Source organism: Pseudoliparis swirei, chromosome 12, assembly GCF_029220125.1.
Source record: "Pseudoliparis swirei isolate HS2019 ecotype Mariana Trench chromosome 12, NWPU_hadal_v1, whole genome shotgun sequence".
NCBI classification, from domain to species: Eukaryota; Metazoa; Chordata; class Actinopteri; order Perciformes; family Liparidae; genus Pseudoliparis; species Pseudoliparis swirei.
In genome coordinates, this window is record NC_079399.1 from 12,294,025 (window position 1) to 12,319,233 (window position 25,209).

Consider the following 25,209-nt stretch of genomic DNA (forward strand, 5'->3'; position numbering starts at 1 on the left):
CTGAATGAAGGAGGAAAAAAAGTGCCGTGAGAAGGTGCAGAAAAAGGAAGCAAAACAAGCTGACACTGACCGATGAAACAGCCTTTATTACATATTAACTGGTTAAATGGTCAACATGTGTTTGTTTTGGGCCACATGTCAGTGTTTCAGTTCACTATTTCTGTATTTGTTCCATTAAAGAAAACATGAGACATACCAGCCACACAGCTCACTGTCACATTCTGATCAAGGAGAACAAGTGAAATCCAAACAAAAACATATGTTAGCAAGAGCTGCTGAAGCTGTTGTTGTTTTAGGTGATTTAGTAAAAAACAGAAGTTTATCAGGCCCTTTGGAGACAAATTGTTTCGATCATTGTTGCGGCACAAGTCCAGACAAGTCCAGCTCTCGAGTGAATTGAGCTCCCGCAGCAGTGAAACGGTGTCGTCTATAAACGGGACAATAAGACACGGTGGGCTCTCAAAGCTCCGGGGTCACAGACTGCAGCTACAACTCGTACTTTCACTCTCAGTGTGATTCCCCTTCTGTCTGAACGGGACAGAGGAGAAACTGTGACTCTGCCCAAAAGCAATCCCTATTTATGACCTCATATAGTGCATGTATTGTATCCATTTAAACTGTATGCACAACAGTCCAGTGTTGATGGCATTGATTAAATATGCTGCAGGGCTCTCAAGTGTCACACAAATCTCTGACACAAGAGAGAGAACGTGCAGGAGTTAAGCTTCATCGGGACGCCTCTTCGGGGGTTCTGTGTGTACGGCGTGTTGGTAAAGGTGAATCCATTTAGCGGCAGAGTGACCTCTCACCCTCAAATCCAGTGTTCCCTCCGCCCCTCCCCCACACGCCCCTTAAACTCAGCCTCATGTCCTGCTCACTCTGTTAGAAAATACACAGGGACAAAGCCAGAGACAGATGGCCTTGTGTGACCGTCCACACACACACACACACACACACACACACACACACACACACACACACACACACACACACACACACACACACACACACACACACACACACACACACACACACACACACACACACACACACACACACACACACACACACACACACAGCTACACACAGTAGGGTCAGACGAGTACATCAGCTCGGATGCTTATTGGATCAGCTCTAAAGAGTCTCTAAAGGAAGAGATCTTAGCACTTGGGAATGTCCGCCATTTGGCAGAAATAGACATTTCACAATGAACAAGTTTGAAAATGCTAAAGACACTATTTTTGAGAAGAATTAAAAAGCCATTCAACCATTTTGCAATTAGCCAGATAAGTTGAATAGTCACTTAATCATTATGTTAATAAAAATCATAACCCGATTGGCTTCATGTTTTAAGAAGCAGGGGTCAATGATCCAGACTGTGGTCAGCAGTGGATGCAGACTCTACCGTCTGCAGTGAAGAACACCTGACTTTAACAAAGAGCACAACAATAGAAACGCTTTCTGTCCACATGAAAAGGGACACGCAGCGAGGAGAGCGCGGCCCAGCAGCAGTGAGGAATGCTGGGTAGAGCCCCTTGCTTGTTGCCTTTGGAATGCCCCCGGGCCTCTTACACATTCACATTTAACCCAGCAGCCGCTCCTTTGGGACGCTGCAATTATGGACTAAATGTAATTGCAGCGTAACACTTCACAACTCTTCTGACTTACTTGTGACCATTATTACTGTTTAACGGTCTGCGGTTCGGTAGCTGGACAGAAGACATGAGCCACACGCTTCCTGTGGGCCTTGGAGATGAATCAGTTTGTTCAAGTTGTTTTCAACGTCAGTTTGAGTTACACTCTGTTGATGATATCAGTTATTATCAATACATGATCTATGGTCTGTTACTGTCATTCTATTCTTTACCTCAATCAACTTGTTTTAACATACATTAAAAAACATACATTTCCTTAAGTAGCACAGTGTTAGTATAGTTTTGAGACACTAAACTTAAACTCCACCACATTTCAAGTGAATATTATACATTTATCAGTAGTCATTGTGTTATGTTTAGTTGAATATTCTTCTTCTAAACTACGATGCATTGTTCAGTGAAATAAGTAAGATTAAAAAGTAAGTAAAAAGGAAAAGTATTTTTAAACTGTGTCAATGCAAATCAAATTGTTGCAAACCTTTGCTTAATTCTTGTGAAGAAGCCTTTTAAAAGAAACTGGAGGTTAGGCTATTTGAGTTTATTAAATGATGCCGTCCTGTGCACAACCACGGCTCCTTTAAACCTGAATCGCCTCTTTAATCTCCTTTTTTTGTGGGTTAACTCGGCAAAAGTCAACTTCAGACTTAAAGTTTGGATCAGTAAAAGGTAATTCAAGACTTTAAAACAAAAATAAGTTACACCAGTTTCACTTTTAGGGATTGATTTCTAAATTTTACTCAACATACGTATAAGGCACCATCACATGGTCAGGCACCTAAAGCAGCTGTAGCCCAAAACGTTGTGACCAATTTAAAGGACGGCTTCTTGACAATAACGCACCGCACAGTATTAACTCAGTGGAATAAATGAACACTAAATAAACGTAAAGTATCATAACATGAAACTATAGCAACTAATCTATAGATCCTCCTGGGAACTGAGGGGAAATAGTGTCTTCCAACTTCTTATTTGTTGTGATTTCCTACCTATTTAGAGTTAAATGAACATCTTGAAAATTATTTTTGCTTTTAAATTTTACAGCATGCCCACTGTCGTGGACCAGAGGACGATTTTCATTCGAAAAGACAGAAAAATATCGAAGATAAACTAATAAATTATGGCTGTAGAGTGATAAACTAATAATTTATTCAACTTGATTATTAAACAAAATCAAATGTCATCTGGATTGTTTCACTTGTTGGTTGAAGGATGCTAGAACATTGTATATTAAAACTGAACGTTTTATGTCCAGAACTAACTTATACATTTACTTTATTTTCCTAAACTAATCTTTTGTTGATCATTCTTTAGTGTTCTCCATTTATTATTTTGCATGTTTTATTTTTAGCGGTGATATTCCTGGATATAGAGGAATATCATGCATTTGGTTCACCTCACACAACGATGCCGAGTCATTAAATACATACATTTGGTCCTGGTGTCCACGATAATTGACATTCAAAAAAGGACTATAAATTTAATAAACAACTGAAATTCTTTCAGAACTAGATATCATTCCTGACATTTTAATAAACAATACATGCTAATGTTGTAAAAAAGACACTAAAGCAATATTTGACTTTACCTCAAGTGTGCTGACGAGCGTCAAACGGAACAGGAAGTAGTCGTCATCCCACCCCGCCACACACGCGGCATCACTGGAAAGCCCAGGACGTCGTCTTTAGAGGACAGCAGGACTTGAGAACTCGAATGAGTAAAAGAAGATACAAAAGCAAACTGTCCACCACAGAGGAGACCAATGAGGGCGTGGTCTTAAGATAGGCATGTACAGATTGTCATCAACAGGCCCCCAGATACACATAAAATACATGTGTACATTCACAGAACCCCCCCCCCCCATACAGACAGCAATAACAGTTTCACGACATTTGTCATCTTTGTGGTCGTTGTCTTACCAGCTTTTATTTTGATTAGTCTCTAGAAATAAAAAAAATAAGGCAAAGGACACAGATGGGGTCTTCAACTGTACCAAACAGACAGTTTTTTTGATTTATTTCACAATGACACATTGGACAGGTACTGTAGATATATATATATAGTATATCAAAACACATCAGTTGACATGTCATATCTAAAATTAAAAAAACACTTGTTTTCAATTTGCACACAGAGCTCAAGTCTTAAAAACAGAATAAAAGTGACCAAACATGAACGAATGAGTCATAATACATGTCTATATTGCATACACATTTACTCAGGAGTGGAAATGTTAACGACATCAATGGACCACCAAGAGATGAAATATGTGGTGATGAGGGGAAATTCACCAATTGCAAAAAGGCCACCGTATGGACTTCAGTTCAGAAAGAAAAGAAACAGCCTGCTCGGCAGTCCAAAGGAGAAGACGGAAAAGCTAAAGAACGAGTCATTCTCTAAGTTATGCGTAATGTTGGCGGATACCAGCAGGTACTGGTAAGCAGCAACTGGTGCTCCTGAACACTAGGTCTCAGTGTGGTCATGCAAACGTAGAAGAACGTAGAATGAACAACGACCAGCAGGACGCTCTCCGGTTCAGATTGAAACAGTCGTGTTTGCGTGACCGCATCCAGCGCTCATTCCTCCACAACACAGCCGACCTTCGGGCCGGGGGCTGGCCCAATAATACTTGGTGCTCTACCGGCAGCAGGTCTTTGCATTTAAAAAGGCACGGCAACTGTATCCAACTAAGGACTGCGAGTCAAACCGAGTCGCGGCCAGAGAAGCGCCGTGAGAAACAAAGAATCATTAGAAAATGTCACATTTGAAAAACTGCCTACAGCATAGATGGTCTGTCAAAAAGTTTGAGACGGAAACATTGCAAAAGTGTTGCTATCATCCAAACGGCATTTACAGAGAGAAATATATCCTTTCTAATAACTTAAATTATTAAACAATACTCTTCCATTTGGGGCCAGAGGGAACGAAAAAAAGCTCTGCTCAAAGAAACGTGTGCCAACCGGCCGACGGGCTAAACGGCAGAACCTCGTGGCGTGCGCTCCGACCGGCATGTGTCGTCCGTTAGAGGAGAGGCCGTCTCTCGCATCCCTTCGGTCTGGCAGCGTGAAGCTTTGGCACGTAAACACCGGCGGACGAGATGCCGCATCACAAGGAGGAACAATCATGCAAGTCTCGCTCCAGTCCTGGAGGAAACACGGGATGTGAACCCCAACATGCATCAACGCCTCGAGAGAGGGAATGGAAAGAGGTACAGAGAGAGGAACGGCGACGAGAACGACTCAAACACAAGGGCACAGGGTTTCAGTGAGTGTGTGTGTGTGTGGGGGGGGGTTCAGCCATAACGGGGTAATGACGGAACAAAAGCTATGGGAAATGCTTTCTCGATCGGGCCGCAGGTCAAAACGATAACAGCGGCCATGACCTCGATGGCAGCCCAGTGTGGTTTCCCAGCGTTTCCTTCGTTGCGCTCCACCCCCTCCATCTCACAGAGACGACTCCACCTCTCTGGTGACGGTGGTCTCGGCCTCCGATCGAGGGAGCGCCTGCGCCACTGCAGCCTGCTCCGGGGTCTCGAGGATCACCTCCAGGGCGGAACCGGCGACAGCCCGGCAATCGTCGCTGGCGCTCCTGTCGGCGCCGGCGTTGGGCTTGTCTGCAGAGCCGCAGCACAGCTTGGGAGCGCACTGAGTCCGACAGGAGAGCTCGCAGAGCGAGTCCCGAGACTCGGAGGTGAACGTGACGAACTCGGGCTGGATCGTGGTGGCGTGAATGCCCTCGTCGTGGAAGAAGTCCTTGATGCGCTTCGCCACCTCCATGTAAGACGTGGGGTCGTGGCACTTGATATGCGCCGTAGCGATGATGCGACTGCCGGCCAGCTGCCAGATGTGCAGCTCGTGGATCGCCAGGACGCCGTCCAGACAGAGGAGGCGCTCGTTGAGCCCGTGCACGTTGATCTGCTTGGGCACGGTCTGCAGCAGGATGAGGGCGGACTCCTTGAGCAGCGGGTAGGTGGTGTACAGCAGGATGCACACCATGATGATGCAGAGGGTGGGGTCCAGGTAGAGAACCCAGCAAGGGCCCGCAAACTTCATGGCCGACACGGTGGGGCCGTCCAGCAGGTCCACCAGAGTGTGGTTGACATGATGGTGGTCGGTGCTGTGGCTGTTGATGCACCGGTTCACACAGGCCTCGCCTTCTATGCAGGGCTGCCACACAAAGGTAAATATTAAGGAATTGACCACCACAATGACGGAGCCGAGGGCGTCGCCCAAGACGTGCAGGAAGACGCCACGCATGTTGAGCTGCCCCGCGGCGTCATGGTCCATATCCTCATAGTGGGGGTTTCCATTGATCTGCACTTCGGTGTCGTCCTTACAGCCGATTTCTGAAGATAAAAACTAAAGTTTAGGTTACCAGAACTTGAACACTGATATACGACTGCAGCATTCAAAATAGATGTACAGACAAAACTGGAACTATTAAAAATAGAAATATTTCTTTGAGAAATTCCAGGTTAACAAATAACGCTCACAGGAAATCCAAAACGACTTAGCCAACCAGACACGCGATGCACTGATCAGAGGCAGCCAGTTGCTTAATTGCCGAGTTACATCATTTGGGGTCAAAGCCCAGGCCCATTTGAAACGTTAAACAAAGGCCAGAACTTGACCTCTGATGTCATCGGGTGAAACATGTTGGAGCTGCTGCATCAGAAAGTGCAGAGGATGATGACTCCGGGCCATTGACGAAGACATTCAGTCCATTGAGTCGACAGCGGTGATGCGTTGCCTTGCCAACAAAGCTCCAGCTTTGACCTTGGGAGACAATGACTGACTGAGTCGGTACTATAACCGGTCAGCGCTACAACGGCCATGCTGAATTATGTGAAAGGAAACGCCCAGCATTTAGGATCCTAAACGCGACGAAACAACCTGCAGTTATTCACGTCAAGCAAATTCAATTCGTCCTGGCAGGCCGCGGTGGCGTCCACCGCCGAGGGGAAGGGACCCGAGCAATGGCTGCTCCCCTCCAATCCCAGGATGCCACCGGGTCATTCATCAGCAGCTAATGGTGTGGCTGGGGCTGTCGACTCCACATTACACTGATGTATGACCCAGTAACAGCCATCAGTGGGGTGTGTGTGTGTGTGTGGGGGGGGAGCAACGGTTTGATGCACGGCTCAACCCTTCCGGGGACACGGGCGAACTTTTGGGGGTTGGTCGGGTGCGTGTATGGTCAGTTTTTAACTAGTGTATGAATCCAAGGGTACTTTGTCTCAGAAATTGCGAACATTAAGATTCGAGCACGAGGGCTTTAGGAATGTGATCGATGAGACGCTGAACTATCACTTCACGGTGTGGCTGTGAAACGCCGGACGCAGCGTGTACGTCTCTCCAACTACAAGCCATCCGATAGTCGTCATTGTTTCAAAGCCTGAAATACGAGGCCGTCACTAAAGGGTGGCCACGTTTCCAAGGATAGAATAACCCACCGATAAATGCATGATAACACACGCAATTGTCTAAATGCGTGTTCCACCGCTGACACGATGAGGATTAGTCATTGAGACCGGGTGTCCTCCTGGGACAGTGAAGAGATGTTATGCAACCAGGACGGCCAACAATGGAGAAGTATGGCACATGTGTCGCTGTGGGGCACTACATACAGACATGCGCAGTACACTTAACATCACATTCTTCTACATGGGAAGATACGACTCGACACTCTTTACGCACAATGGCTACCGGTACATACCATTTCTCAGTCTCACGTCACCCGGGCTGTTGTGATTCCCCACCAGGTTGTTCGTTTCCTCTCCTGAAGACCCGTTGCCAGCCTTCTGGGACTTACCGGTTTTGCCCCTCTTGTTTTTATTCCCATGCGAGTGACCTCCGTGCGAGTGCCCGTGGCCGGCGTGGCCGCGGAACAAGCAGAGTCCGAGCAGGTTGACCAGAAGCCCCGCGGCACCGACTCCGGCGACCACCAGCGGGCTGTCGATCTCCTGGGGCTCGGTGAACCGCTCGACAGCCTCCAGGACGATGGTGAAGCACAGCGCCGTGAGGAAGACGGCGTTGACGAGCGCCCCCATCACCTCCGCCCGGATCCACCCGAAGGTGTTTTTGTTGGTCGCGTGGGTTTTCTCGGCAAAACGCACCGCGACCAGAGCCACGATCAGCGCAATAACGTCCGACAACATATGAAAGGAGTCCGACAGCATCGACAGGGATGAAGTCATCCGACTGACCACCACCTCCACAATAAAAAAAATAAAAGTCAATGAGAGCATGCAGAGCAGCCGCAAACGATTAGGCTCGCAATCCATGTTTTCTTCTCCTCGGTCCTTTTTGTCGAGTAAAGTTTCGAGTTAACGTTAAATAACGTTTTACTTCGTCTTGTAACGAGCTCACCGGAACATCAGCTACCGTTCGCTATCTCTCAGTTAGAACACCGATCCGTGCTAACGACTGGTGTTAAGCTAGCTGGCGCCCTGAGACAATACGGTCGATGCTAACATCGTCTTTACACACTGCTGTTACCCAGCGACGGAAGCATCACTCGGCTAGAGCTGAAGACAACCAAAAGTCAAATTAATCCGGCAAATTATTCGAGTTCCCGTTCACATATACCGAGGTCGACACCAGCGTATTCCAGATACGTTTGCCGACGAGCTCAGGTTTGCAGACGGCTGAAACTTTGCACCCGAACCGGTAAACTTTCCACACGGAACACGGCAGGATAATGCCGCTCTCCGGACGATTCTTATTGGTAGACATGACACAAGATTTAATCTGATTGGTCAGATCGTGCGACTCTCCGAAGTAGGCGGAGTAAACGAACCAGACAACAGCGGTTGCTAAGCACGCTATATGCGCCTGTAATCTCGCGATGTGTATGAATCTAAATAGCGGCACCTCGTTTAATAAACCTGATTAAGATTACATTCTGCATGTTTTAAGCGGGGAAGCGCTTGTCCTTTGACATATTCATCATTTAAATTGATTACCGTAGTGATTATCATCAATAAACGAGGCTATAGAAGAAGAAAAAAAGTTATCATTTGTATAACTGTCTGTTAAATATTGCTTTGGTCAATTATTTATTTTTGTTCATTAAATACAGCCTAAATCTTTTTTTATTGATGAGATAATAATTTGTTATTAGTGACAATGTGATAGTTGTGTTCTCCTACTGTACTGGTGTGAATACAGAAATATATTCACTATTTTGCAATGATGTTAAACCAAAAGTGGTTATGTCTTTGTCAAAATAAAATATATATGGAAACAATTAGACCTATCTTTCATTGTTTAAACAACTATCAAAAATCTTTTTATTCAATCAACCATATCTTGGAGTCCTGTTATTGGACAAAAGCTCACTATAATGATACCCTTTAATCTGCTATTAATCAAGACCAAACGACTATCAGGTGTGAAGGCGGATTGTATTCCCTGTGGCCAATAATCATTGGCAAAAGCTCAACTGAGTAACTGATGACCACTTGTGGGGGTTGTTTGTATAAAACATGTGTATTTGTAGTAAATTGTAGTCAAAATTGAAAAAGATTAAGTTTATAATAATTTTTTGGCAAACTTTTATAAAGTAGATTGGTATGTTTCATTTGACTGGATAAATAGTACATTTTACTCTGCATACCGAGTATTTTTTGCAGAAGATGTCATTAAGGACAAACAATAAATAATCGTATAACTACATTAAATCAAAAATATGCAAGACACAAGTTTCAATCATTCTTTCAGCAGAGTTCATTCTCAAAGGTTCAGCACTCTTGTCTAATCATTTTTATATTTTCTATTATATTTAAGTGGAAAACAATCAGTTCCGTCTATCAAAAAGGAACACATCTGCATCAATGTCAAAAAAATAAAATAATCAGACACTACCAACCATGTAATATCATACACAGGATTGAAATATTTGTCTTCACTACCATATTATTATAAATAAAACTTAAATTAGATCCAGTTATTATGGCTACTCTCTTCCACAGATCAGTCACAAGTCAGACAGAGATGTATGCTCAGCGGATGCCCAGTATCTGCCTGCTCTTGAACTGGCAGGTCTTCTCCACTTCATTCAGTGTTTGAGCTCGTAGATTAGCCGCGTGCAACCTCCTCATAATCAGCTCCTGGGATGCCACACTCTGACGGCTGTCAGGCCGCAGGTTCTCCTTACTCTCACCAGCAAAGTGGACCTTCTTCTTGCCAGGGGAGAGGTTCTCCACATCTAGGAACAAACAGTAAGGAGTCACCGATTAACATGGATCAACTTTATATCAGGTGGCCCATACAACAATCCAACATGCGCGATATTTCAGGTGGGTAATAATTCTTTATTGATATACAAAACACACTTAACATGATTTAAAAAGTGATAAAATAAAAAATATCCACACTTAAAAGAGAAGCATGAACCCATACAAATTGGTCAGTTCTGGTCTCGGTTCAGTAAGTCCAGAGGTCTTCTAATTCCCATACCTATATCTTTGCCATAGCAGAGTGCCAGATCCCTCTGCTGCTGTCGATGGTAATTATTCAGCAAGCTCTCTGCCCTGTAACAGCAGATTGGGATAAAGCGTTTTCGCCAATCAGTTGGTAAGATTGACAGTTTAGAATGATAAAAATAGGATACATGACAAAAGTAATTATTGTTTGATTTCTCGCCATTAAAGAAACATTTTACCTGGCAAGCCTCTCATTTGACAGTCGTTCACGTCCACAAAGCTCCTGCTCTCTCTCTGCGTCGAGGGACAAAATAAAAGCCTTTATTTCTCAAATTTCCCCTGCTTGCCGTGTGACAGTAACCTTTCTGTATTTGCACATAAACATTTTACAACATTTGGATGCAAAACTTGTCACAAGCTACAAACAATTGTTCCAGTTGCAAGTTTACTTGTAGAAAATGCATCTTAGGCCTCGAGTTTTAATGTTAAAAACACACGACTTTAAAAAATATAATTTAGCACCAGAACGATATTATAAAAATATTTTTTACAAAAGAATGTTTTTCAATGTTGTGACAATCCCAGCTACAGGTGAGCAGGAGCCATAATGTCACACAAATGTGGGTCAGGATGGCACGGAGTAGAAATACATTTTAAAAGTCTTACTCTCCAGCCTCTCCTCACGTTCCTTCAGTGCCTTTTCTCGGTCTCGCAGTGCTCGTTCTCTGAGTTTGAGCTCTGCAGCAGCGGTGGGCATCGGTGCAGCAGCGGTGGGCAGCGGTGCAGCAGCGGTGGGCAGCGGTGCAGCAGCGGTGGGCAGCGGTGCAGCAGCGGTAGGAATCGGTGCAGCAGCAGCGGGCAGCGGTGCAGCCGGCCTGTTAAGGGGACAGTCAGAGTCTATCGACCTCCTCCGGAGCCGCACTTGTGCCCTCCTCTCCTCCTCAGCAACTGCAGAAGCCAACAGGCTGCTCTGCAGAATAGACTCCACAGAGGGCCTCAAATAGTCCTGACAACAAAGAAACAAACCTGAACCCTACTTGAATGAAAACACAATCTGTTTCGCTGGAAGAACACGTAAAGATTCAGAGAAAAATTATTAATTTCCAACCTTCAGGTTGAGCATTTTGCAGAGTAAGGTGTTCAGTTCCTCAGAATATCGGAATGGGATCCTCCTGAACTTGCCCTCTCTGATCTTCTCTGCCAGCTCTTTTTGGTTGTGAGCAGTAAACGGAGGGCTAAACAGGAAGAATTCAGGGAACATGTCAGATTCAGTCAACAAACCACATAGTGGGGAAATCCACTCAGGAGGCGATTTAAATATTTTTTTACTTACGATAAAGCACAAAGTTCATACAGCAAACATCCCAGTGACCAAATATCAGATTTTTCGTTGTATGACATACGATCTATTTGTTCCTGAAAGAAAAGAATTGTTGAAAGATAGTGACAAATGAGACTTCCATCAATAAGGCCAAGGGATCAGGTCAAATATGAACAAAAAGCTAGTTTGCAAGTGAAAATGTAGACACGGCAGGATTAAACAACTCACTGGAGACATGTAGTAAGGTGTTCCGACAAATGTCTTTGCAAAACTGGTGTCATGATTCAGGATTCTTGCGAGGCCAAAATCCCCGAGCTTCACATTCTGTTTGATGTCGAGGAAGATGTTGGCTGGTTTCAGGTCTCGATGAAGAACCGTTGCTCTGCCATCACTGCGTCTGTGGCACTCCTTCAGGGCCAACATGAGCTGTGCCGTGACGCGCAGGACAAAGTTCTCATCCAAATAACGCCTGCCATGGTAAGAACACATGCTCTTAATTCTGCATATATTTTTAGGAAGCATAGATGTACAGTACCGTTCAAAAGTTTGGGATCACCCAGACAATTTTGTGTCTTCCATGAAAAATCACACTTTTATTTATCAAATGAATATAAAATATAGTCAAGACATTGACAAGGTTAGAAATAATGATTAATATTTGAAGTATTAATTTTGTTCTACAAACTTCAAGCTCAAAGGAAGGCCAGTTGTATAGCTTATATCACCATCATAACTGTTTTCAGCTGTGCTAACATAATTGCACGGGTTTTCTAATCAGACATTAGTCTTCTAAGGCGATTAGCAAACACAATGTACCATTAGAACACTGGAGTGATAGTTGATGGAAATGGGCCTCTATACACCTATGGAGATATTTCATTAGAAACCAGACACTTCCACCTAGAATAGTCATTTACCACATTAACAATGTAGAGAGTGTATTTCTGATTAATTTAATGTTATCTTTATTGAAAAAAAGTGCTTTTCTTTGAAAAATAAAGTCATTTCTAAGTGATCCCAAACTTTTGAACGGTCGTGTATAAGGAAAGAATACATAACTGACAACACATAACCTGCAGTACTTGTGTAATTCAAGACGACGGATCATAGTCACCTTTCCTTGATACACCGGGTGATGAGACTGGACAGGTCCCCACCTTCACAGTGCTCCATAACAATGTATAACGTTGCATTGGTCCGGTCGATGATGCGGTCGTAGTACCGAACTATGTTTGGGTGCTTGAGCTCCCTCAGGAGGTTCACCTCCGACACCAACATCTGCTTTTCACTCTCCGCCATGGTGCCATAGTCCAGCTCCTTCCACACGAGGATCTAGGGGCAAAAAAGGTTTAATTATTAAAAGAGAACTTAACATTTAAGATAAAAATGGAGTGTGAAACAAGTCCATCATGATTTCACCACTGTTACAAGTCAGGGATTGTGTTTATTCTCGTTTCAAAAGCTACAGTCTTGCTTTAAACCTATACCATGGCTATTTTTTACTTGTCAGACACAGAAGTACCTTTAACCCCAAAGCCCACAAGACTAATCTGTTTAGCTGTAAATGTTGGCAGTAGATCAAAGAGTCAGCAATTACTAGAGCACCTGAATGGAAAGAAGCCGACATGAAATTGTAATTAATTTACGTAACTATGCACACCTGGGGTTTGTCTACCGACACCAGGACTGACCTCTTCTCCTGGCTTTTAACGTTTGTGCGGATATTTGTTGGTTTTGGTAACTAGAATAACGTAACATGACCTGCCATCTATTTATATTGCCTTTTCAGCACACATTACCCTTAAAATACAGAATTTGAGTGCCTAAACACTATTTTCATTCATCTTCCAGTTAGTTACTCAACGGAGGTTGTTGCTCGACCGTTTTTATTTCAGGTTGTGCTCAAACACTCACAGGTTAAATATATATTACACATATCACACTATTAATCGTATCACAGACGGCAGTTTGTACTCAACTAACGTTAGTTAACGTTAACTTTTAATCGAGTACCGATAGCCAACGACAGGTAACGTTAAACGTGACGTAGCTAACGTTACAGGTGGGCAGTGGTTATCTAGCGTCATGTGCAAACTAAGCGTGTGAACGTTACTCACTTTGCCATCATGTTTCCGTCTTATTTTCTGGCACCTTCCATAGGAGCCTGAGCCTATCGTGAACAACACCTCGTAGTCCTCGACACGGGAGGGCATCTTACTTTTTAAAACCCGAATCTAACGTTGAAAGTTACCGGACTTAAGCTAACGTTACGTTTAACATAGTTGCAGCTGAACATAAAGCGGAACCATCGACTTCAGAATTAGTCTCAAACTTCACGTTTCTGCCGGGGTTGTTTTTATTCCCGTTGAAGAGTCTGAAATAGACCAAATGTTTGGTTTCTTTGGTCGTTCACGAGTGTGTTTTGAAGTAACCAAAACAGGAAGCGTTTGCTCTAGGTTTAAATTGGTGCCCGAATCCTCAATCGTGATTGGTCAGCTCTCTTCTCAAGGGGATTCCTGATTGGACAGGGTGGGGATACAATTGAGGTGGTTGCTAAGCGCCTGAAACCCGCGAGAGTAGAGCGGGTGGATGTTGCACGCTCATCTCGCCACGGGTTGGCGCTGAAAACACGGGCACGTCATAGCCACGTTTCCAGGAAATAATGTTAAGATCATTTGGCGCATTCAATTATTTAGAACAATTGATCCCAAAAAGATTTGGAAGATCATTTTGAAAAAAAAGTAAGATGGATGACGGTACATTTCTCATTGATGTTCAATAGATTTGTCAAGGTCTCACTTGAATGCAACATGTGGTAGTATTTGGACAACTAATCAAAACTTGTTGAGGTTCATTCCTGTTTGACCACTGCCCCATATACAAATGGCTTGTCTATATAGGACACCATAAACAATGTCATTATCTGTTTAGATACTGTATATATAGGCAGTATAGTCACATACTTTTTGATGACATTGTATGGTAGGCCTGCTAAAGGGAATTCTGATTGTTTCATTAACTGACTGTGTTCCCCTTTTGTATTTTATAATAAGGCTTCCATTTGTTGGACTGTGCCTAACACTTCTCCATTCAGTACTTAAACAACACTATTCAATTAAAGATGAAAGATGTGAAGCTTCATTCGCCATGTGCCCAGGTGTGCTGCATACTGGCAGAGTGGGCCCTTTAACTGGGGACATTTTCTCCGAGCTGAAGCCCTGGGACTTCCGTTTTCTCAAGGCAGAGTAAAAGTAGCTGTCTAGAAAATTAATCAAGCAAAGGTAAGAATAGCTCACTAAAAATATCCAAAGACCAAGTCACATTTGAGGATATTATTTTGTATGCTCTAAAAGCATTTCAACGAAAATAATCAGGCTAACTGTCCTTGCGTGATGAATACATTTGTAAATAAGAGGAGTAAACATGATTTTTATTGCAATCAAAAAGTCTATGATAGTGACTGATGTGATCTTCAGGGTTTTGTTTTCGTGTAATCCCCAATATTCCTGATTACAGTAAAAGGTTGCAGGCTGTCTGTCGTCAGAGTTTCTATGGCTGCATATGAGAGACACAGGGGAGGCTGATGAGTCTCAGTGTCAGCATCATTTAGTCGATTGACGAACAATTAATCCTCAAACGTTTTCATGATCGATTCCTTGCTTGCGCCATGAATTAAGCAAGAATTCCAAAGATATGTTGGCTTCAGCTTCTCTCTCTTGAATGTTTCTGTAAATTGATCGTCTTTGGGTTGTAAGGCAGAGAGAATAAGCTATTTTGAGATGTTACCGTGAGAGAGGGGCACTTTTCACAAGTATATCTGACATTTTACAAACCAAACTATTGATTGTAAAAGTTACAGATTTAATTCATAAATATAACATTTACTATATTCAAACAGCCCTTTTTAGATATTCAAATATGTATTTTTCCCTTAAAATGTAAGTTGAGTGAACACCCAGATATCAATTTAGTTTTACAAAGAACAAATTTCGTCTCCTCTGCACGGAGCTTATGTCGTGATATTGGCCTTCACATCAGAGCAATATTATGTCTAAATTGCATTGACATAAATATCATCTCGTTGAAACACACAGAGATCAAATTGGTTAGATCTGGTTATTGGCTCGAGAAATATCATGATGGTTTTTTATTACATTTCGGAATTCCTCCATTATACAGATAAAGGATTATTTTCTCATGAGTTTAATTTTGATATGTGATCCCTGCTACACGTCATCTGTCGGTAACGTCTCCCTCAGTAACAGTTGTGTTCAAGGGATCCTCTCTGCTCTCCACACACGGACAAAACTCACGCCACGAGAGCGTGAGCGCCGGAGCCGTCAGTCTGCCTCTGCAAAGGTCACTCCTACAAAGAGCAGGAACAGTGGAGGGAGGAAGGGGGGAGTGAGGGAGAGGGAGGAGCAGAAGACCTACAGTTAAAAACAACAGAGACAGTCAGGTGCCTGAGGCCGCTCCAACATCAGCTGCTCCTGTTAAAGGCCGGGAGTTAAGAAAGCGTGACACAGCTACATCACAGGATGACCTCATGACCTTTGCCGAGGTCACCGTGCAGCTTTATGTCGGTTTCCATTTGACTTTCTTTTTGAGTGGTTTCCCCACAAAGAGCCTTCTCAAGACAAGATAACGGAGGGTTTCCACTGGCTGCTTTCTTTTCTTTGGACCTTCAGACTCCAGAATGAAATGCTAATAATTAGGCTAAACGGGAATGTTAAAGGAATAGTTTGTCACTTTTGCATTTTTTGGCAAGAGTTAGATGAGAAGATTAATACCACTCCTGTCTGGTTAACTAAATAAATAAAATGTATTAACTAAATCCATATCTGCGCCCCTAAAGCTCACAAATCAACACGTATAATATGGATGTTTCATTTGTGCCAAACAAAGTACAGGAACAACAATTACCACAACAAAAGTATAGTTTCCTTTTTATGTGCAGAGGTTTATACTGAGAGATGATGCTGGGGAGACGTTTTCAAATTAAATTCAGTTTACCTCCATTGTATTGGGCTGCAGACAGACAACTGAAGTCATCTGCATAGTTTGACACTACCAGGGGCAAAGGAGACACTATTTCTAGGGATTTTGCTTGAAGCTGTGGCTTTCCGGGAGACCCTCCACATATCTCAACCTGTTGGTGCTGATAGGAACTCGTCAGCCGGCGACTGCAACTAAACCCATTTACCCGAGTACACTACGTCCATTCTTTGATATTATGGCTCACCCTGATGGTGGTTATGAAACAATTTATTGTCCTGAGGTCTTTACTGGTTGCCGGAGCACTGGTCCCAGTCAGACAATACAGTACATCTTAATGAGGGAAACTATTAGACACATATTTGGACAGTGTAAGGCTAGCTGTTTGCTTCAGTTTCCAGTCTTTGTGCTAAGCTAAAGTAAGCTAAGCTAACTGGCAGCCTGCTTATCAATATCTTCATATCTATTATACAGACAGCGCGGTATCAACCAAAACTGATTATATTAATAACATCATGGATTATTCAGTGGAAGAAAAAAAACACGTCTCATATTATTGCACAGCTGATAACACATTCTGTAATATACTGTATATAACAGTATTAGTGAGTATACTTTCACTTTTGATACTTTAGAATACTGTGATTTTGAATGCAGGCCTGAGTACTTTCACCTTGAGGTATTTATTACTATCTTCCTGAATATCTGACTGCCCTCTAGCCAACCTCAATATAGTTCTCCATACAGTACTAGTACTACACATGTACAATCGGGTTGTTCCAGACAGGAAACACCAACCACCCCTCCGTGGTTGATGCAGCAGTCCGCCGGGTCAGGAGAGGTCACACCAGCTGGACTCACAACTCGGACACAAAGCAACGACTTTCATCTCTGGTGACCGACACCAGTTAAACGACGAGCTCAGCACGGAGCGAACACTGGAGACCATTCTCAGCCGGGAAGAGGGACCAGACAATGGGAACGTTGACGTTTACATTTGCAGACAGAGAACATCTGGAACAAGAGTGGGATTTAAAGTCAGCTACAAAGGACGCTCTCGTTTGTTTAAATGTCTAGAAGACCCTCAGGATCCAGACTTTCTGTGAAAAGAATGAAAGAATAGGGGATGTAGAGGGAAGCATGCTTATTGTTTTTTGCAGAGTTCACTTTAGATGAGATCATGATACGACTAAAATAATTAAATACGTTAAATACGAAGCCAGCTTGATTAAACATGAGCCAGGAATCAGGGAGTAGTAAAAATAAATAAATATCCAAGTTACATACACCTCCGAGGTCAGTTAACATGACACATAAAAAAGTATTAAAGCAAGTTGTGATTTTTCTAGAGATTATGTTTTGCTCTTTTTCTTGGCTGGAACATAAACCCCTTAATAATATGGATGCAGAATTAAAAATGATCAGATCAAGTCACAAATACAAGAAATAATATACTTAAAATTAAATGTAAAAATAAGTATTCAGCCTTTTTATATTTTTCCCTTTAACTTCCAATCGGTTCAATAAAACAAAAAACATTTTCTCAGCTCCGTTATCTCTTTCTTATTGTTCTGTCAATGTGAACCTTCCCTGATCACATTGAAGTGGTTCTTAAAGGCTCACCTTCCCCCGCTGCTTGCAGTCTTTATGCCGAGCTCAGCTGCAGCTACATATTTAAAGACATTGTATTCATTTCATCGTCTAATTCTCAGCAAGATAGAGAGTATGTATAATTCCAAAAATGTTGAAATAATCCTTTACGCTTCCCTTCAAATGTCCAACGCATTAATACCTGAACACTTTTGACTTGAGGACCCGAAACCCAAAGGAATTCACTGTTCAAGTATCTTAAACGAGTTAAAGAAAAGCAGAAGACTGTTGGGCTTCTTTATTATGTTTTATTCCAGCACAATTCGTTTGTGTGGTAAAATGGCTGTGTAGCTAGGAATTAAAGGAGAAGTACAAAATGGAAAATTACAGACAGCTCTAGTATAATCTCTTTAAATCCCTATTGTGTTTTTTTCCTAAAACCACATCTAGGAAAACATCATTTCCCTGCCTTCTTTGGAAACATGGTCAGAAAAAAAATGTTAGAAAAAAAAGAAGTGAAAAGGTGGAGAAAACGAAAAATGAAGCTTTATTTCAAGTGGCTCTGGCGGTGGAGGGACTCTGGCGGGGCCGCTGGACGAGTCGCATCGACAGCCTGATTCAAGAAGTGCTTTTCCTTCCCAGTCGGAGCCCTTTTTCTCTCCATTTCACACAGTTTCTACTAACAGTGGCACACGGGCGCTGTGAAATACTCAAATGCACATTTTATGCATTCGTTTACGACGATAACGATGGCTGCTCCTCTATAGTTTCCCGAATTTAAGCAGGCTAAGCAAATTACATTTAATGGACCTCACAACCACTACACAAGTGTATTTGAGAGAGAGAGCAGCTGCGTCACTGCAGGGCCCTGCCAGAGTTTCCCTCGTTAAGTGAAGAGCCATCTCTTCCTCACCGGCTCGTCACCGACACGCGATCTTTAAACACACGCTTGCCGAAGAAGTGTGAAGAAACAGCATTATTTGGGGTCGCGGTCCACCGGGATATCAGGTAAGGCTTGATGTTCAAGGTGTTCCACTAAATCCTGATGAGTTAAAAATGTACAATGGTACAAGTTTGGAACTGGGCCCGTGTGTCCAGCAGCACGCGGACGTCCAGACGCTCTAATGTCTTGAAGCACACAACAACTTCCTGTCAGGAACTCGACAAAAACAAACAAAAAAAAACAAGGTCAACACTGAGAAATGAAGGGGAAATCCTCGTTTTCTTCTTCTTATTATTATTATTTTTAAACAGATTATTTTCAAACTAAAATTCTTTATAGTTATCGCAGAACAAAAGAGAGAAACGCCATCGTCATTTCCAACAATGAAAACTCTTCCTCAGCTTTGTTATGTACAATATTTAAACAGACCGTGACATGAGGACGACAGTTTCATGTAATTTAAAATGAAATGAAATTTGACCACTAGAGGTGAAATTGCCGCCACACTCCGATATCACAGAGCGACACGACATGAATCATAAATCTCAAAAAAAGGGGGAGGGGGGGGGGGGGAAGGACAACCACACACACTCACTTAGGCAGGTTATGCTGTAAATGTACAGTAATGACACCTATAGTTCTGGAAGCCAAAATCTCCATTTTAGAATGCTGAACATTAGAGTTGCTTTTTATAAAAATCTGATTTTCCCCCCCCATTTCTTTTCCCCTCCTGACAACACAAAGCATATGGCTTAAATATTTGTAAAATGTAGTCCAATGGGGGGGGGGGGGGGGAGTAGAGTTTCTACCTTCTCAGTCTGGCTTGCTGAGATGATCCTTCACGACAGACGTTTGCTCTGCGGTGTGTAGCTGCACATGGCTGTGTGCACATGTTTGTGTGTATGGAGGTTGAAGAGCACATCCACAACGGGGGTGTTCCTCTTTCGGGGATCAGACTGCAATTCTTGCTCTATGTGCCGCCATCTTATTTTCCCCTTCCTTTTTTTTCTTCTTTCTAAATAAGCACTTCAGCACCGTCTCCTCTTCCTCCCGTCAACGCCCGTCAAAGAAAAAATACGTGAATCAAGAGCCGCGTCATAGCCGCCATTCCTACGGGCTTTCAGCAGGGCTGCCAGTGTAAACATGATCCTCCGTTTTCAGTGAGCTCAGAATACTGCCTCAACGGGGAGAAACCGGGGAGTAAAGTCAACAAAAAGACGTCAACAACAAATACAATGGCCGTTGTTGTGGAGATATGCAGGTTAAGGGAAGAAAACAAAAGAGATGAAAACATCGGCCGCTACCACGCAGGAATATTTCCTGGGAGGGGGAGCGGTCGGGGCAGTACGGATCCTTCGGGCAAGGAAGGCCAGAGGAGCAGCGGCGCCTCAACGTTCATACGGCTCGCTCTGGAAGGTGTGGCCAGCCGGCTAGTAGCAGCTGAAAGAGAGGTCCAGTGGGCTTCATCGACTCTCGCCGGGAAGAGTAAGGGCAGACATTATGCTTCTAGTCACAAATATTCACTCACACGCACGCGTCCATACAAACTTTATACTCTGTAAAACTACTACGGCGAAAGCCTAGGAGGGGAACAGAGAGCGTCCGGTCCAGAGCGTCGTCTGGAGGAGTCCTGAGCCTCATTTAGTTCACTGCGAATACAAAGTGATGTACCTGGGAGCGTCTACGTGTATGAGGACGTGTAAACATCAAAATGTGTGTCTTGACGAGTGCGAGAGATTCTTCTGCTCGGCCGTTGGAGCGAGTGTGTAGTGTTAGGGCTGTGTGCAAGTTAGCTGCGCCTGTGACCAGGTTCCTATTGTATTGGTGGGTTTGTCTTCTTCATACGTTAAATTTTTTTTTATTGTTACGTCTCTCCACTGTTGTAAATGTACATTCACCCATCGTAGGGGGCAGGTTTGACGCTGGGCCACACACCAGCGGATCCTAAGGCTTTTCCAGTGGTCCAATAAAGACTCTCGGCTCATCAGCGCACTCAGAATAAACAGCGGTACAGGTACTGGAGGACGCTGTACCACACGTAGCCGGAGGCGAACGCAAACGACTGGATGATGCACAGCCACATGGGGTCCAGGGTCATCTTCCGGGAAACCGCCTCCTTCTGCCCGTCTTGAGAGGGGAATGATCCTGAGGAGGAGGCGAGGAGAACAGACGCGTCAGAACTGTCAACATTTCCCCCCCTAAATATTACAATTAATGTCTTTGGCGTTTGTCTTAACTTGTGTACTTATTGTGAGAGTGAAAGTTCCCATATTTCTTTCAGCTCGTGTCAATACGATGTGGGCGGGGCATGATTGTTGTGGGACCGTCTCGTCATTTGAAGCCACGACATCTGGACCCATGAGAGACGGCCAACGCTAGCTTCAGTAGAACCTCTCTTTGCATGGAGGTGTCCGTCATAAAACACACGTTGCTTTCTCGATAAAGCAGATATATTGATCACCGTGTGCCAAGAAACCCGCTTTCCATAATCGGGGTTTCCTGGAGAAACACCATTTCTTGATCATGCATGCCGAGTCACATTTTTAATTGGTTTATCAGATGCTCCGCATCTCCGTTCTCCACATGCCTGCTCACCAAACCGTTGCCCTGCAGCCACTCGGGGCCGTAATGGATGAATAAAGACATTGTGCATGTAAACAGTCATTATGTCTCCTAGCAATAGTGTCCCTCAAAGGTCAGTCACTGTTGGCATGGGCAACGCCCACTCAAGAGGGTTGAAGCCAAGATAATGATTGTATACAATACTAAGTATTGGAAAGTAGAAAACTAGAAAGGCACCATAGCTGCCGTTTCATTGAACGTATTTGTCTTTTCAGCAAATTGAGGAGACCTCAGATTTCAGTTGAACTTCAACAAAGTGACATGTTTGACTGACCTGTGTTGTAGAAGTGGGTCAGCAACTCTTCCTTCTCCACAAACCTCTGATACAGCCAGTCAGTCAGGGCCGCCGCCTCCACGGGGACTTCTCTTATTGGGTACATCCTGAAGGAAAACACACGAGGGAAAGACTGAAGCCTCGATCGGCACAAGCATTGATCCGCCGTGAAGGCTGCGGTCCAAACTCAGGGTGTCGGTTTCAAACTGGACTCCAGTGCAGCAGCCTGTGTGTTTACTGGAGTTCAACATGTCTCGTGGCTTCATGAGCCGGTCGGCTCGTCAGTTTTGACCGGGGAAAAGAAAAATAAGTTTTTTTTTAAACCGATGGATTAAGATTACAGAATGTTTCTAGAATTGAAAAGTTTAAATTCACATTTTTTACCAATTAAGTGTATTTAGTTGAAAGATTTACTGATCTAAAACAAATTATGTTTTTTGTTTTACACATTGTTTGTATCCACGATGAGAAATTATATTTTGTAAACATAAAAATAAATAAAAGCGGGCCGATAATGTTTCGTTTACTCTGTATCCATGGTGATTTAACAGTGACATGAACGGTGCAATTGAGGAAACTAGAAACAGCCTCAGACGTCCTGGTCAAAGACCACATGACCAACACACTGAATGCAACACGGTGCACTGCCGAAACATTTGGATCGGCTCCCTTTTAGCTCACTAGTTTGCACCTCCCATTTGTTCCTTCTCAAAGTTAGAAATAGCCCAAAACCCCTCAAATATTCACTTTACCATCAGAGGATGACAGAAACAACCAAATCCTTAAATTAGAGAAGTGGAAAATATTTTTTCCTTCAAATCAATAAAATAAAAGTAAAAAAGTTCCATCTCTATTCTTTAGCCTGGCTGACATCTAATTGATGAGCTCCATGAGCGGTTTATTTCTCAAATGAAACATCTCAAGTCGGCTGAAACACAATGACTGATGATGCACTGGTTCACATTGTGAAGATGATGAAGAATCCCTTTTAGGAGCCATTAATCGGGTCTGATGAAGTCTCGTCTCCAGCCAGAAGGGGTCCCTAGTGGGCTGCACTCCCACACTGGTCACCTTCATGTGGAGGGTGGAGTCTCCAACCCAAGACCAGAGCTTCCTCTCCACTCAACATTTGGATAATAATCTTAACCATTAAAGTGTATCTGTGCTTAGGGGGGAAATCCTGTAAGACGGTTGTAATACGTGTTACAGTATTGATCAATATATACATTTTAAATGCAATCTAATTAAACTAACAGCATTCCTTTCAGGACGATGTCTTAACTCCGGTTCAAGAACACATGTTTCCCCACTGTGTTGCAGGTAAAAACATATCAATACATGAGCCACCATACATACAAATTAATTACCATTATTACAAAAATAGATTATAATCAGGAGTGAGTATTTGAAAAAGGGTCATAAATGAGGTATTTGTGCTCAGAATGAGGCTTTCTTCTGATAATTAGTGATCTAAAATGAGGCAGAAAGTGAATCTGCAACTAATTTTATGAATGATTAATTGATCATCACGCTATTGTTTCAGCAAAAATGCCCAACAGATTTTGATCTCTGGAATTTTGGACTCAAAATTATAAACATAATATTATTGACTAAATAAAACGATAAACGCAATGAAAATACATAGGGCTGTCCACATGACAAATGTTATGACAAGTGAAACACATTTTGTAAAAAACATAACCCTTCTAGAATATATTTTCCTGGACATGAGCCAGTCTGATTAAAAGGTTTCCATAAAGCTTTCTTTTTCTCGCCAAGCTCATATCTGAATATGATTGGTGTAAAAGGCGAGGACACAGAGCAGTACACCATGGTCTGAGTCCTGAAGCGGCCTGTACGACCAACCCAGGAAGAGGCTGGGCGTCCTGGTGCCACAGGTCAGACGGGCAGGCGCTGACGACTCAGCAGACCTCCGCTAGGTTACAGTATTTTAAGTGGCCATCTACAGACCCCTCTACTTATTATCCGTCAGTTCATGGTGCGGGTGTTGCTCTGTGGAAAGTTTGAACAAGATCCTCTTTGAGTAGAGCAACTTGTATGTCCCGAGAGGCATGGCCCTCTAGTTAAAGACGAACATCCACCAAGCTGACCGTTTGAAGATGAAACAACTTTCAACACCACCAGGCCCTCCGAGTGGATCTGGCTTCCCAAAACTGGAGCCTGGCTGCCGTGGCCTCCCGATAGGCTGATCAGTGTAAAGCAAGACGTTCCACGAGCTTTCTCCCACCGCGTCGGTGGATATCGTCTTTTATGTTCCTGGTGGGCCGTAGGAACCAACCACGAGCACCGATGGATCCTCAAAGCACCAGAAAGGAGAAGTCATTCAGAAAGAGGCTGAAAATGAAAGACGCACCAGTGCCCCTTCAAAATAAAACCGACATGATATGTGGACGCAAAGTAGAACTCAAGCAAACCACCACGAGAACAAAAACAGCGCCGATTGTGTCCTGTTCTGTTGTCGTTTTGGGCTGTACATGCATTTCCCATTAAGAGTATATTACTTCACAGCAGGGATTGGGGAAGGCGTTGTCATTAAATATAAGTAAATAAATGAATTCATTATAAAACACATGGGAGCCTGGAGACGTCACAGCAGCTCCAGTCGTCCTTCTACTGTACTCTTCAATGTAAACATGAAGCACGTAATCCCGTTAAGTCGGTTTGGGACAATTAGGTATAAATCTGTATCTTTTGGCATCAAGTTGAGGTTAACGGAGGAGCTGCTGATTCCGTTCCAGAGCAAATATGCTCATTGGCTTAGGAACCAGGTTTGTTTGAGGAACAAATGTCTTTCGACCCTGACGGCAAAAATCAAACCGCATGTTGAAGTTCACAGGACTCATTTTGCCAAAACTCAACGACTTGCTGCGTTCAGGCGGCTGTCAATAGTGCCGTCTGGCTCCAGTCATATAGGTCGTTACAGATTAGGGCGACAAGTCCCCGTCATTAAATCCTCACATTTGAGAAGCTGGAGTGAGCAAAGGTTGGGCGGTAGTAGTCGCGGTGTTGGTGGCGACGTGTTGGCCGGCGGCCACGGCAGCGCTCTCATTTCCTCCCTAACCCACTTGGCAGCGGCCGGCTTGTTAACCGGACACCACGGACAGCTGCAAGAGGGAGATGCAGTTTCTTCTGTAAATAACCATTAATCTGACTTGTACCCCATGTGTGTGTGTGTGTGTGTGTGGGGGGGGGGCAAAGTTAAGCTGTTTGAGTTCTGCTTTAGTTCAATAAATTAAACGATATAATCCATTTTCATCAAGTTGTCATCCTGGATTACTCATGTAAAGTCATATTAAAAAAGTTACTACCTTGTTTTCATCCCATGACAAGTCTAAACGTGCCCACAGGATAAAATGGTGGTCTTGC

The 25,209-nt window shown here is 43.4% G+C and overlaps 3 protein-coding genes across 7 annotated transcripts in view; all 3 read right to left on the bottom strand.

The window, feature by feature from the left end:
* Window positions 1–3,629: 3,629 nt before the first annotated feature.
* slc30a1a (solute carrier family 30 member 1a) lies at window positions 3,630–8,583 on the bottom strand. Its single transcript, XM_056428714.1, has 2 exons — window positions 7,368–8,583; window positions 3,630–5,997 (listed from the first exon to the last, which is right to left on the bottom strand). The coding sequence occupies exons 1-2, from the start codon at window positions 7,933–7,935 to the stop codon at window positions 5,096–5,098; spliced, it is 1,470 nt and encodes a 489-aa protein (XP_056284689.1). The 5' UTR covers window positions 7,936–8,583; the 3' UTR covers window positions 3,630–5,095.
* A 768-nt stretch (window positions 8,584–9,351) lies between these two features.
* On the bottom strand, window positions 9,352–16,229 carry nek2 (NIMA-related kinase 2). 3 transcript variants are annotated; one of them, XM_056428207.1, is made up of 9 exons: window positions 15,712–16,229; window positions 12,513–12,730; window positions 11,627–11,867; window positions 11,411–11,493; window positions 11,186–11,312; window positions 10,744–11,083; window positions 10,317–10,371; window positions 10,112–10,185; window positions 9,352–9,860 (listed from the first exon to the last, which is right to left on the bottom strand). In XM_056428207.1, exons 2-9 carry the CDS (start codon window positions 12,695–12,697, stop codon window positions 9,655–9,657), a joined length of 1,311 nt encoding a protein of 436 aa, XP_056284182.1. In that variant the 5' UTR covers window positions 12,698–12,730; window positions 15,712–16,229; the 3' UTR covers window positions 9,352–9,654. The 3 variants fall into 3 exon arrangements, with proteins under 3 accessions (XP_056284182.1, XP_056284181.1, XP_056284183.1); XM_056428206.1 differs by lacking the exon at window positions 15,712–16,229 and adding an exon at window positions 13,516–13,824; XM_056428208.1 differs by lacking the exons at window positions 9,352–9,860; window positions 15,712–16,229 and adding an exon at window positions 13,516–13,824 and having other exon boundaries at window positions 10,317–10,396.
* A 2,042-nt stretch (window positions 16,230–18,271) lies between these two features.
* Window positions 18,272–25,209, bottom strand: part of lpgat1 (lysophosphatidylglycerol acyltransferase 1) — a 33,065-nt gene continuing 26,127 nt past the window's right edge. For all 3 annotated transcript variants that reach the window (XM_056427885.1, XM_056427887.1, XM_056427886.1), the window contains exons 7-8: window positions 21,823–21,929; window positions 18,272–21,071 (exon numbers count right to left, since the gene is read on the bottom strand). In XM_056427885.1, the coding sequence (XP_056283860.1) occupies window positions 20,920–21,071; window positions 21,823–21,929 (259 nt within the window). In that variant the 3' untranslated portion in view covers window positions 18,272–20,919. The remainder of the gene's footprint in view (window positions 21,072–21,822; window positions 21,930–25,209) is intronic.